General features: G+C 37.2%; 1 protein-coding gene across 1 annotated transcript in view; it reads right to left on the minus strand.

Moving 5' to 3' along the window:
* Window positions 1–2,674: 2,674 nt before the first annotated feature.
* The window catches only part of LOC141401451 (uncharacterized), a 48,209-nt gene continuing 37,085 nt past the window's right edge, over window positions 2,675–13,798 (minus strand). Inside the window, exons 7-11 of the mRNA XM_073981710.1 lie at window positions 4,952–5,113; window positions 4,583–4,891; window positions 3,719–4,517; window positions 3,153–3,310; window positions 2,675–3,075 (exon numbers count right to left, since the gene is read on the minus strand). Of these exons, the coding sequence (XP_073837811.1) occupies window positions 2,858–3,075; window positions 3,153–3,310; window positions 3,719–4,517; window positions 4,583–4,891; window positions 4,952–5,113 (1,646 nt within the window). The 3' untranslated portion in view covers window positions 2,675–2,857. The remainder of the gene's footprint in view (window positions 3,076–3,152; window positions 3,311–3,718; window positions 4,518–4,582; window positions 4,892–4,951; window positions 5,114–13,798) is intronic.

A 13,798-nucleotide genomic window follows, 5' to 3' on the forward strand; every position in this document is an offset into this window, starting at 1 on the left:
ACGGGACACAGGATGCTCAGGTTCTAATTGTCGGGTACGCGTTCTTCCTGCCAGAGGGTGCTAACTAGCTGATGCATACATCTTATCAGCGTTTCACCTCCGGTTTTGAACAGCTTGGCTGGTAGGCCATCGGCTCCTGCTGCCTTATTATTCTTTAGCCGGTTTATTGCCAACACCATCTGCTGGGATTGGATCTGTGGTATCTTCGTCGACTTCGCTACTATTGGATACTAATAGTTTGGAAAAATGCATACTATGGATTCCTTGGTGGAGGTCTCTGGTATCCAAGTACAGATTTTGTGGCTGTTCTTTAATTAAGCAATTGGGTTAGTTGAGTGGAATATGCTGTGGCTATTTGTTGTGATTGAAGCTTACCGATGTCCAACTTCCGTGTTGTGTCTGTTCGTACTTTGTTTGCTACGTTTAATCTGGTACGTACCTTTGCTGCAACAAGGTAGTCGTCCGAGTCTATGTCATCCAACGCGCTCGATGAATGTCTTCCATCTATGACAACGTGGTCAATTTGATTTATTGTTCTTTGATCCGGCGATAGCCAGGTGCCCTTATGAATATCGAGATGCTTAAATCTGGTACTGCTAACTACCATGTTTTTTGCCGCTACGAAGTCTAGCAGCCTCATACCATTGTCAGAGGTTTCACTGTGGAGACTGATTCTCCCGACTGTTGGGCCAAAGATATTCTCCTTTCGAATATTGACATTAAAATCGCCTAGTATAATTTTAATGTCATGGGCAGGGCAACGGTCATAAGTTTCTTCTAAGCGCTCGTAAAATATATCATTGGTCTGTTCGTCCTTGTCTTCAGTGGGAGCATGCGCGCAAATAAAGCTGATGTTGAAGAATTTTGCTTTTAATTGAATTGCAGCGAGTCTTCCATTCACTGGGGTGAAGCTGGAGACCAGATGTTTTAACCTCGGACCAACTACAAATCCGCAACCAAACTCATGTTTTGTGTTATGGTAGCTATAATACAGTGCGTCACCTTTAGGTGTTGTTGTGACGCTGTTCCCATTCCATCGTATTTCCTGTATGGCAGTAATGTCGGCCTTATACTTTTGAAGTCATCTGCCAATGCGTAAGCTGCAACTTCTCTATAAAGAGTGCGAATATTCCAAGTGCAGATTCGCAGATCATGATCCCTAAAACTTTTGCGGGAGTCGTCATAGCAAGCTGCCTTTTTCTAGGGGCGGGTTACTAACCCGGGTCCCAAACCCAAGTTTTTAACGTTCTTAAAGGTGAACGCGCGGCACATTTTAGCACACTTCCTTTAACGGGTGTTAAAGGCAGCTATCCCAGGTTACACCACGGGAAGGTCAGTGTCTACTTGAGATGAAATAGGGACCAAGATAAATCCTGGACTTTGCCATGTTAAAGCCGGTCAGGACCGTTCCTTGGTATATTTCATCCCCTACGTGTTTTAGCTACGTTTTTATATTTAACAACCCGTCGTAAAACTTCTCCACCAAAAATTGTCCAAATCGGTCCATGTTTTTGTATAGCCCGCATATAACGGTAACTCCCGATTTGAGGTATTCTGAAGATTTTATCTAAATTTTTTGATCGAATTACATGATAGTAGATATATGAGGTTCCCCGTGGTCATAAAACATATTCATTAAAAGTTGACAACATAGGTCCATGTTTTGGTAAGCCCCAATATAATGGTACTGTTAGATTTTCGGCATATTGAGGGTTTTAGTTACATTTTTTGACTGAACTACAAATCTTCTTCATCAGAAATTTTTAACATGGGTCCATGTTCTGGTATAGCCCCCATATAATGTAAGATTCCGATTTTTTTATATTTTGAGAATTTAGCTACATTTTTACCGAAATAGCGGTAATTGGCATTTAAGGTCACAAAACTTCTCCACGATAAATTGTCAGCATATCGTCGCTGTCATGCTTAAGTGTTCCACACGCCATTTTTTACTTTTTAAGATACATGTGGTTTCTAGGGTTTTCCGGTATGCTCTTTCTGAATTTCTAGTCGGCTCCTATCTGCTCTAGTTTCCGAGATATCCACGCCTCGATGGGAAAGCATAAACTTTTTTCAGTTATGAAATTAATATTTTAAAAACTTACAAGTTTAAAAACACATTTCAAAAATCAGAATTTTAATTTTCGATTTAGAAGTAATTAATTGAGGCAAAGATGGAAAATTATTATTAATTTTTCGAGTCAAAAATATATATCCTCCATACAGACAGCGCGACACGCAAAACATTAAAATGCGATTATCTCAATACAGGCAAATGGCGTATGGAACACTTAAGCATGACACCGACGATATGTGTAATCTGACATTTTATGTTCCCAGTCGTCACAAAACTTCTCCACCAAACATTTTCAACCTAGTACCACAATTTTATATAGCCCCATATAAAGGCACCGCCCATTGAACATATTTTTAGATAAACTTTCTGACATAATTTAGGCATTTGGAGTATCCGTAGTCAAACAACTTCTCCACCTAAAATTGTGGACAAGAAAGGAATTAATTATTCCATTTTAGTTCGGAATATTTAATGGTGGAGGTTATAAAAAGTTCGGCCCGGCCGAACTTGTGATTTTTACTTTGTTTTTTTTTTTTTTTTTTAAATGTATTTGAATACTTGGCTGACATCTTCCCATGAAATCTGCAGCATTATACATTTTTGTAGAAAATATACAATCTTTTTATTTTATTTAAGATTTTGTTTTTTATATAAAGACATAATTTACAATATTGTTTACTTATAAAATTTCCAAATCTCGACGAGTAAGAATAATAACGTACAGTAAATACACACCCACATACTCAATTCATATATCCTCCATACCGAGTTGTCACTCTCTTATGTGTTATCATTGTCAGCGAGATTACTGAACTTGACATGATACGATGGCGTCGTGTGGTCATTACACGCAGTGCATTCACGGCAATTTGTGACACCATGCGAGGAACATTCTTGTGAACTGCAATCGCCATTAGCATGATGATCACTTGAAGTCATTTTTGTATTACAATTGAAGGGACTCGATTCATTAAAGTAAAATTGCCATATTATAAAGACTTGGAATAAAAAAGGGAAAGAAGAAGAAAATGGTAAACATTTATTAAAGCAAAAAGTGGGATGAAAATGAACTTACTAATTGATGAACCACTGATCAATGATAATATGGAAACTGCAATAATATAGCCAATATTTGATGGCGATTTCGCAGGATTGGATAATTGCAGAGCGGCTTCCTCATATGACTCAATATTAACAATGTTCGTGGCATTGGGGGTTTTGTGAAGAATTTTTCTGAAAATAAAAAAACAAAATTTAGAAATAGTTACGAATATTTTCGGAGAGGGATTACAAGTTTCCACATCTAATGTAGGGTCTCAATAAAAATACCCCTTACGAAACCCCTTACTAACCCATTATTTCAACAAGGGCATGCCGCGTGAAGTAGGTGATTATTTTTGACCACTAAAATAAGTAGTAACGACCTTTAGCAACAAAATACATACTTATTTTAGTGGCCAAAAAATAACCACATATTTCACGTGATATACCCTTGTTAAAATAATGGGTGAGTAAGGTATTTTGTAAGGCGTATTTTTGTTGGGGCTGCTGAAACAATTTCATGGCTGTGTTAAACGCACGGTGTGCACTTTCTCGTGTGGAATATCAGAATTCATGATAATTTTTTCGTGAATTACTTACTCTTGCAGCTCCTTTGTTTCCACCAACTGTTGATCTCTATAGGCATATATCCAGGCCTTACATAACAATGTATCCGATCCATTGCCACCACCTGCTCTTGGCATTTGCATTTGTGGTACATAAGACATTTTTATAATTTGCACTGCATAACCCATTTTCTGACTCAATTCTTCTGACATTTCATTGAGAGTTTTACTTGAATTTGCCTTCACAGTGATAAGGGTATAAAAATCTGGTGATAGGCCCTTGACAATCACCACAGTACCCGAAATCAGACCATTACCATCCTGATCAGTTGCCAATATTATTAGTTCAGTTTGTTGTTGTGCCGCCAGAGACATTCCTTTGGGATAAATTATACCAGTTTCGGGTTCAATGGCGAAATAGGGATTATTCCGCAAGCTATAACGTATCTTTGCGTTTAAACCCAAATCAAGATCAGTGGCTTCAATTTTTATCAAATATTCAGGATACACATCAAGAGCAACTTTACCCGCCGGATAACCAAGATAGTCGAGTGAATATTTATATTTAAATTGTGGTGCATTATCGTTGATATCGTCAATAATTAAATGCAACCACATGATGTCGGGTGAGTAGGTAATATTTTGGCTAAAAATACGTTCCATGTGCTGCAAATCTCTTGCCATTCTTGTGTGATTGAAACCGTTGACTTTTCCACAATTTAATTTTAATTTAACAAGTATCTGTGCCTCCGATATATTCTGGAACATTGCATCCTCTCTATCCACAGGCAGGGTGTCTAATTTATTGGTGGTCTCATTGACATAGACATATTCTAAAAACACAATATTTTCTTATATTAAAAAAAATTACTAAATAAATCACTTGCAAAGAATTTACCTTTTTCCTTTGGCCACATATCCGCAATGTGGAATGTACAATTCTCATTGAATCGCATATCCCACAGACCATAGTAGTGTCTCTCCTCATCTATGTGTTTAATGACCAAAGTTTTCTCCACCGCAAGACCATCGAATATTTTACATTCCTCCTTTGGGCTGACATGCAGCTTGACCTGGGTCCTCGCACTCTCATGCGTTTCAATATTTTCTGCACTCACATTGAATAAATATGTACCAACTTCTAAGCTACCATATAGCATCAGTTCGCCTGAAAACGGTTCAATGGAAAGTCGTTGGGCGAGGGTCTCTGAAAATTTCAGAATTTTACTCAGGAGATAAATTTTGTAATTTCGTATCTTCTACTCACCATTGCTAATTGCCAATATATAATGGAACATGGCATTATTTTTCTCACTATATGCTCTCACAGTTCCCAGAGAGCCAGTGGTATTAGTGAATGTGGTAAAAACATAATTGGCACTTGAAAATCTTGGTGGATTCAATATGGGTTTAACTGGGGGTATACATTCTGTAAAAGGATTTCAGTGAGAATTTTATTTAAGATACATATGAACCAAAACAAATAAAAAAGTATCATTCGGCTTTACCGACAGAGATATACCCTCAGTCTGTGCGAATTGAAACAACTTTTTCCCAAAAAAACGTATGTATTTAGGGTGTCTTCAGCATTTTGGGCTTATGAACTTGCGGACAAAGATATAAATTAGAACAAAATCTCAAGAGTTTTCCGGCGGAATGAACCGACATAGTCTATTCTGGAAGTCATTCCTCTCGACATGGACATGGACGTGCCCACGAAAAACATCATATCACTGTAAACAGGTCCAGTACCTTCGGTAGCAGTACCTTCGGTAAAAATTTCCAAAGGATTCTCGCAGAAACCCTTAACCGCACTTAAAAAATGTTGATAATTTGTGGGAGTGGTACCCTAAGGAATGGAAAGGAAACGATAGTGGTAGTAGTGGACCCTTTTGGACATAAACTAAGTTGTGTTACGTGACAAATTGATCACGTACATAAAACCAACAACAGCGACGCCCACTACCACTACAAAAATACAACCGGCCAACAGAGAACAGCAAGGTCCACTACCCCACAGCGTCACAACCTGTCAATCCATACACACTGTTAGGTTCGCTTGCATTTCTGTGGGATATGTGTGTTACAGTGCAATTTCAGGCAAGCGACAGCATAACAACTGCAGAGTAATTCTCAATTGCTCTGTGCGACTGTACACACTAATATTCCAGATTCGTTGGGGAGAGAGAGGCTTGCTACTGCAGGGAGCCAGCCATACGGGCTTGAGTACAGTTGTGTGTTCGTGGTCCACCAACCAACACGGGAGCGTAGAGAGATTGGGAAGTATTCATGAGAGCTACCCCTTTGCGCGGTGGCTAATACATTCACTCCACCTTCGGGTGTTGTTCCACTCCACCTTCGGGTGTTGTTCCACTCCACCTTTGGGTGTTGTTCCACTCCACCTTAGGGTGTTGTTCCACTAGTCAGTAGAGGTTAATTTAGAACTAACACTAACTAACCGCGACCCGAACAACCGAACCGAGTGGCCGAACCCCTACAACACGAGAGTCGAGGGCCCGAGCAACCAAACGAACACCGAGTGGCCGAACACATACGAACCCTGAGAGGCCGAACACATACGAACTCCGAGTGGCCGATCATCTATAACACGAATCACCGAGTGGCCGAACACATACGAACAACGAGTGGCCGACTATCTACAACACGATTCACCGAGTTCCCGATTATCTTCAAATCGTCTACAACCGAACAGCGAATCACCGAGTTCCCGATTATCTTCAGATTGTCTACTACCGAACGGCGAATCACCGTGTTCCCGATCATCGTCAAACCATTTACTGAATCCAAGTTGCCGATTCCACAGCCAAATTGCGAAGTAGGAATGGACAGATTTGTGTCATCTTAGATTTGGGAGTCATATCTTGCGATAGTTATCGTGCCAAGCAGTCCTTTTAGTTGATCACCGTAGGATATTTTAGAAAGATGTCATGTCGATGTAATCAGAATCACATGCACTTTAAGACCTGCTCTCGAATCATTTTGGTTTTTGTTGAAGCAATGTTCAATTACGACGGCAAACTTTTTTCAAATAAATGCATTTTCTGAGCCAGCAATTTCTATTTTTTCTACGACTTTTACTTTATCTTATGTCAATTTTTCGTGCTCATATCTCTAAAACTCAACGAGTTACAGCTCATTTACTACGGGTTTGGCATAACTCAACAAAAATGTTTTTGAGTTTATGAAGCATTAAAACACTTCAAATTATGATTGATCTTGCACAGAAATTTCGCACATATATCTGGCTAGCTGTTTAATCTCCTAATAATTTTAGTATAACTTCTAAAATGGCCCTCTCCTTAGATAACCTCTCGCACAAAAGTTCAACATTGGTGTCTAAGTCATTGGTGTCCACAATAAATGAGAGAGAATTGATGGGAGAGTAATGTCCCTTTGTTAAACAACGGTTGACATAGCTCTCATTTGAATTCGTTATTCTCTGTTGTTACGACAACGTGCAGGCGTTGACATCAATGGTCTAAGTGCAGTTAAGGGTATGTTCGAAGATCCTTTAGAAATGTATACCGATGCTGCTCGTTGTGGCTCTGTTTACAACGGTATTATGTTTTCCGTGGACTAGTCCATGCTGCCATGCATACTGGTCCAAAAGTTATACGATGACCCACTGAAATGACTAGTGGGCGCGATATCTATCGAAAAAGATATGACTCCCAAAATTAGATCCACTTCGGTTCATTCCTTTAAGTACCTCCCCCGCAACACTTTTGAACTTTAATTCAAATCCACATTTTTGTCGGCAAGTTTAAATGCCAAAAAAGGGCCACTTCTGAAAAGACTCTAAATAAATTCGATCTGAAAGTTTCAATTCAATAGGCCGACTGATACCTTTTTACTTGTTCGTGTAAAAAAACTCTTCTGGCATCAAATAAAATTCAGAAACCAATTTTCCTGGCCAAAACCCCAATTTTGTGTGATCACCACTAGTCATCGTGTAACTTTTGGACCAGTATGCCAGGAATCATGGACTTGTCCAGGGAAAACGAACAGCAATGGTATACATTTCCAAAGGATCTTCGAAGAGACCCTAAACTGCACTTAGACACAAATGTTGAACTTTTGTGGGGGAGGTACCCTAAGGAGAAAACCGATATTGACCATTTTAGAAATTAAACTAAATTTGGACAAAACATCAGGACATCCAATGTTTGGACCAAATTGGTTGCCCCCGTTCAAGAGATATCGTACATACCATTTTAGCGACATTTTTGTAAATATTAGGGGGAAGTACCGGACCGGTATTGCCTATACTCAAACTGAAACTAAGTTTAGACTAAATATGACGAAGGCCAAATTTTGGACCAAATCCGTTGATCAGTTCAAGTTAGAGGTTTTTTACGCCTTTCGGCCTGTTTTCTCAAGAAGATTGGCGTGCCCTTGAACAAAAATTTTACCGTCGTAATTGAGGCAGCGAATGCAAGATGCTTTGAGAGCAGGTCTTAAACTGAACTTATCCGAAATTTTGTGTGGGAGGTACCCGATCTATATCTGGTAGATAAATTAGGATGTGTAAAGTATGGACCAAATCGGCCACTGCCTTCAGAGTTATAGTGAGCACAATTTTTCCGAACATGTTTGAACCTTTGTGGGGGAGGTACCTGAAGGAGTGGACCGATTTGGCTTATCTTCGAACTTAAACTAAGTTTGGACAAAATATTAAGAAGGCAAAATTCCGGTGGGAATCAGATCAGATCCGTTCGAAAGTTATCTTGCGCTCCAACCACTACACACGGTGTCATAGGGGTTTATTGAACCTTTCAGGCTATTTTCTCAGGGAGTTTGGAGTATGGACATTTTCGAACTTTTGTGGGGGAGGTACCGGAAGGACTGGACCGATATAACCCATCTTCAAACTTAAACTAAGTTTGGACAAAATATTACAAAAGCCAAATTTTGGACCGAAACGGTTGGTCCGTTTACGAGTTATCGTGCGCTCCAGTCTGACGGACAGACAGCCGGACAGACATGGCTAAATCAACTCCAAATTGTTTGAAACGGATTTAATCCAAGCATACTGAGGGTCTAAAACCATTATTTCGATGAGGCACATTTTGCCCGTATGAAAGTGTATATATCCTCGTTAGGCACGGTGCGCCTTAACTAGATTTAAATGAAAGGTGCTTACACCTGGAAAGTTTTTGCGGATTCTGAAACTACATTGTTAATAGATGAAAAAAAATCAAAAAACAAAAAAATCGTCGCACACTGGTCCAAACCATTGATCTAGCGTCGCGAAAGTCAGAAAATCTAAGTATAAAAATGAGAAATGTTTTCCATTGTATCGATTACAGACACTCTGCTGACTAAAAATTTGTTTTTACTTTTTTGTTGTTGTAAATATTCACTCAGTTATTCACTGCCAAGTGCAAGAAATTTTGATGCATCAGATTTTAACAAAATTGTTGCTAAAAACCTGATTTCATATTTGTTTAATTGTTAAATAAATTCGTAATAAAACTAAACAAAGTTTATTTTTTATTGCTAGAGGAGAGTGTTACAGCCAGTTTCTGTATGTCGAAAGAAGAATGTGTGCGAATGAAACACGTCCAAACTCTTGTATGTTTTTTATTTGTTTTGAAGCAAAAGCAAAGTTAAAATTATTTCGAAAACTTAAGTTTGGGCGTGTTTCATTCGCACACATTCTTCTTTCTATATACAGAAACTGGCTGTAAGTTAAATTTAAAAAAATGTTTGGGGCCTGAAGTAACATGGTTTTATAGAAATAAATTTTCAAAAATTATTTTTTTTTTGTTTTTAAACGGTTTTATTTAACTCAGCCTGTTTGTTTTATTCTTGGGTCAAATTTAGTACATCAAATTTCACCCTCTTTATGTCAACCGATTAACCTGAAATTTTGTATACACTTTGGACTTTGGGGGCAATACAATTATGTTTATTCATTATCACTATAAATTCAAGATGGCGGCCGCTACAAAATGGCGGATAACGTAGGTTTTATCAATTCCATCAATATGGGTATCAAATGAAAGTGCTCAACCAGTAGAATACAATGTACTATATAAAATTAAAATCCAAGATGGCGGCCCCTACAAAATGGCGAATAACTTACAGCGAATCACATTAAAAGTATCCACATCAATTTCTTTTATTAAAACTGCTATTGCGAAGAGATAATTAATAATGCCGACTTCATTCTTTTTTCTTTGCATTATTTTTATATGTCTTGACCTAAATATTATAAAATAAAATTAACGAAATTCTGATGAATTTAGATAATAAATTAAAAATTGTTAATATCATCGATTTTTATCTCACAGTGAAAATATCCACTCCAAAAGTAAAAATTGTAAACATCACCGATTTTTATCTCACAGTGAAAAGTATCCACTCTAAAAGTTTTATGAAACCATAAGGATTTCTTAGCGATTTAGCATTCGGTATGACATCCTTTGTTATCCTATACAGCTTTTAGACATTTTGTCGAATATTGTTGTTAGAGTGGACACTTTTCACCGTGAGATAAAAATCGGTTATGTTTACAATTTTTACTTTTGGAGTGGATACTTTTCACTGTGAGATAAAACATACCTGAATTTCCTTAATTTGATTTTATAATATTTAGATCAGCCCTGCTCAATACGGTGAAAAATTTACACCAGCTACAGTTATTGATTTACCTTTTAGTGACAATATCAAGCCAATAAATGCAGCAATCGGTTGGAAATAACAAAAACAACGGGCAAAAAGGATAGGTACACGGTTTTTGGGGTGTCAACTAAATAATTGCAAAATGAATTAGGGGTCGATCATCGATAACAATTATCGTTGAGTGGCGTTGCCAGTTGTCAAAATTGATCCACGTATGGCAACTCTCAACTGAAGTTGTGAATCTCAGTTGACGAAGCGGCTGTTATTCAGCAACCACCAATTTTCAGTTGCAGTGAACATTTTCGAAGAAACAAGAAGTAAAATAGAAGGAAAAATAAACATTTTGTTAAAAATTATTGATTCTTTGCATCATTAATTAACTTTGTGTATCAATATGGTGAAAATAACGACAAAGCAACAGTTCGAAATATTAATTGATAAACTGAGTGAAAATCCAAACTTAGCCCGAGGAGTTCGGGAGTTTTGGTGAAACCAAAGCCACAGCGGATGAAGCGTGGAGGTCCATTTCGGACAGTTTAAACAGCCATGAACCTCCAACACGAACACCTGAAAAGTGACCGAGTCTGGATTCAATTTAAAGCAAAGTTGAAAAAGAAAATGCCTCAAAATAAACTTCAACGACACTGGTGATGGTCCATCACAATAAGTGAATTTATCGCCTTTGGAGCGGACAGCAGCAAATCTTTTGCAAATGAATTTGGTGACAAATACAGTAGGTTCAGTTTAAGTACAAATGACGAACATCCTCCATCTATATAGCCAATTACACCAGGGAATTTCGTTTTTGAATAAAAATGGTTTTTATTTTGCCTTTTTTTTCTCCTCTGTCAACTTCGAAACGATCCAATTTTGGCACAATTTGTCCTCTATCAAGTGGACAACTTCCTTCAATACTCTCGACAATGTAGATTGAGCCATGCAATTGTTGAAATCATTGCCATGGGACTTTTGGAAACTTCCGTCCTCCAAGAATCGCAACGCTGCGCACACATTTAAAAGTGGGGGTATTGCTGTTGATCTGTAACTTACTTTGAAGTCATCCTTTAACGTTTCCACAACGTAAACTACAGCATCCTTTGGCAATCGAAAATACGCCTTAAACCCGAAATAATTTACTGATTATACTGATCTTTCCACATGATCATCAGCTTACAGTGCAGATGGCAATTCCAATGGATTCGATTTGTCCCTCAAATTTCTTCTAATAGATGCAATGTCCTGTACATTTTCTTCATCATCAAAAAATAATTCCACCGAACTTATCATTTTTTGGGACAGCAAATAAAACTTGACGATCCGAAGATTCGATGGGCGGGTTATATTCCAATCTTGGGTTGTTTTCCAAATTTGCTCGAAAACTCAGCCAAAATGTTAAAATATTGTCCAGAATACACAAAAGAGTTATCCAAAGCGCAATTATTGTTAAAATGTTTTTTTTTTTGGCGAATAGAGGTCACAAGTTTGAAAAAACACTGATCGATAACATGTTTATCGACCACCCAGTTGAGTTGACATTCATGGTACAACATTTCGTCTCAGTCGCGCAGACAACTGACAACGCAACTCAAGTTAAGTGGCAATACAAGATAGACCCATAATGTGCAATAAAATCGTGGGGTTTCCCCCGCGATTTTTTTGCATTTAAAGATTTTTAAGACTTTTATGGTATGTGAACATGTAGATCCATAATTTTTTATCATAGATTAATTTTTGTGTGTGTAACATAGACGGTATATTCAGAAAAAGAGAAAATCAGGTAAACGGTTTCGGTAAATATGGTACATTTGGTCTATTCCAATTATAATAATTGTAATTCCGAAAGAAAAATCCCTTAAATCACCTCTCGTAAGCTGAGAAGTGTATACAACATCATATACCGCACCGAGAAAGAAGCCAGGCTCAAACTTAGGGCGTTACATGGCAGGTCCAAAATAGTAACCTCACGAATTGACTGTAGAATGATTAAAGAAATTAACGAAATAGCCCAAAGCAGGATCAGAAAATAGATTTTTCTAATTAAAAATGATTTTGGAGTAAGTGTGTCACATGGAAAAGTCAGAAAAGTGTTACATAATAACAAGCAATCACCACGAGTGACTAGGTAAAAACCATTGCCCTCCCATCACAATATATAGAAACTATTTAGACTTGTTATAGACACCTTTTCACGCCATCTTTAGTATTGGGATGGCGTTATATTTTCTGATGAGACTAAAATTATGTTGTACTATCACAATGGACCTCAAAAAGTATTGGGAAAACCCTTGAAAGTCATGGATAACAAAAATTTAATACATACCGTAAAGTTTGGAAAACTGTCAGTTATATATGGGGTAGTATACCAAGCAGTGACGTTGGTAAAATCCTGATTTTGGAAGAAACAATTACATAGGAGGTTTATTTAGATGTTTTAAGAAAAGATTTAACCAAAAGCGTCAAGAAATTTGGGCATGTTGACCCTGAAAATTCAAACAAATTGCAATATAAGTTCTACCAGGACAACGACCCTAAGCATAAATCTAATTTATGTAAGACTTAGTTCCTATACAACTGTACCCAAGACATTTACACCCCGTCCCAGTGTCTAGATATTAACCCCATCGAAAATTCATAGGTGCACCTGAAGGAAAAAGTCGGGAATAGGTCGCCCACTAACCTGGGGGACTAAATAAAATGCAATAAAGAAGAATGACTGAAAAATACCATTGGAATACGACATTCCGAAAATTATTTATTAAATTCAGATACGTTTACAAGCTGTTTTTGATGCCAAATGTGAGCATACGAAATATTGGAACCAACTTTTCGAAAAATACCGTGAAAAACTAAAAAGTTGTGAATTTTGCAATTTTTTAGTTGACAGTGCAAATAATGAGTTGTACTCATTTTTGTTAATTTTAAGAAAATGTTTAGTGAAATGTACCTACTTTTTATTTTATATTTAAAAATGTGTAAGAATTATATTGTTAACAAAAATATTAATAATGATATTTATTTACAGTCAGGGACAAAAGTTTACATACACCCCATAAATCTCAGGTTTTAGGACAAGTGATGATTTTTACGAAATTCCAAGTATGCAGTTTTATTTCTTCTCACTAATAAACAATATTTGAAACAACAAAAGTATAATCAATAATACAAATAACGGTAAATTTTACAAAAACCAAAAAATGGTGGGGACAAAAGTTTACATACACCCCAAGGAAATTGTGTATTGCCGTAGAATTTATGGAATTAGCGGCAAAATTTCTACATTTTATTGTTTCAGCGCACGACTCTGGGTGTCCAAGATATATTTTAGAGAAACAAACATAATTTTTGGGGGTTAAATGCCGTTATTTAAGGTCAGAATTCTTGTATTCCTCATCAAAGCTGACCCTTGCTTAATTCTTTGCGTTTTAAGGTATTGTACATTATAAAAAGCATAAAATTAGTGTCAGAT

This window comes from Musca autumnalis, unplaced genomic scaffold, assembly GCF_047663935.1.
Source record: "Musca autumnalis isolate F117 unplaced genomic scaffold, ASM4766393v1 scaffold_4, whole genome shotgun sequence".
In the NCBI taxonomy this organism is placed as follows: Eukaryota; Metazoa; Arthropoda; class Insecta; order Diptera; family Muscidae; genus Musca; species Musca autumnalis.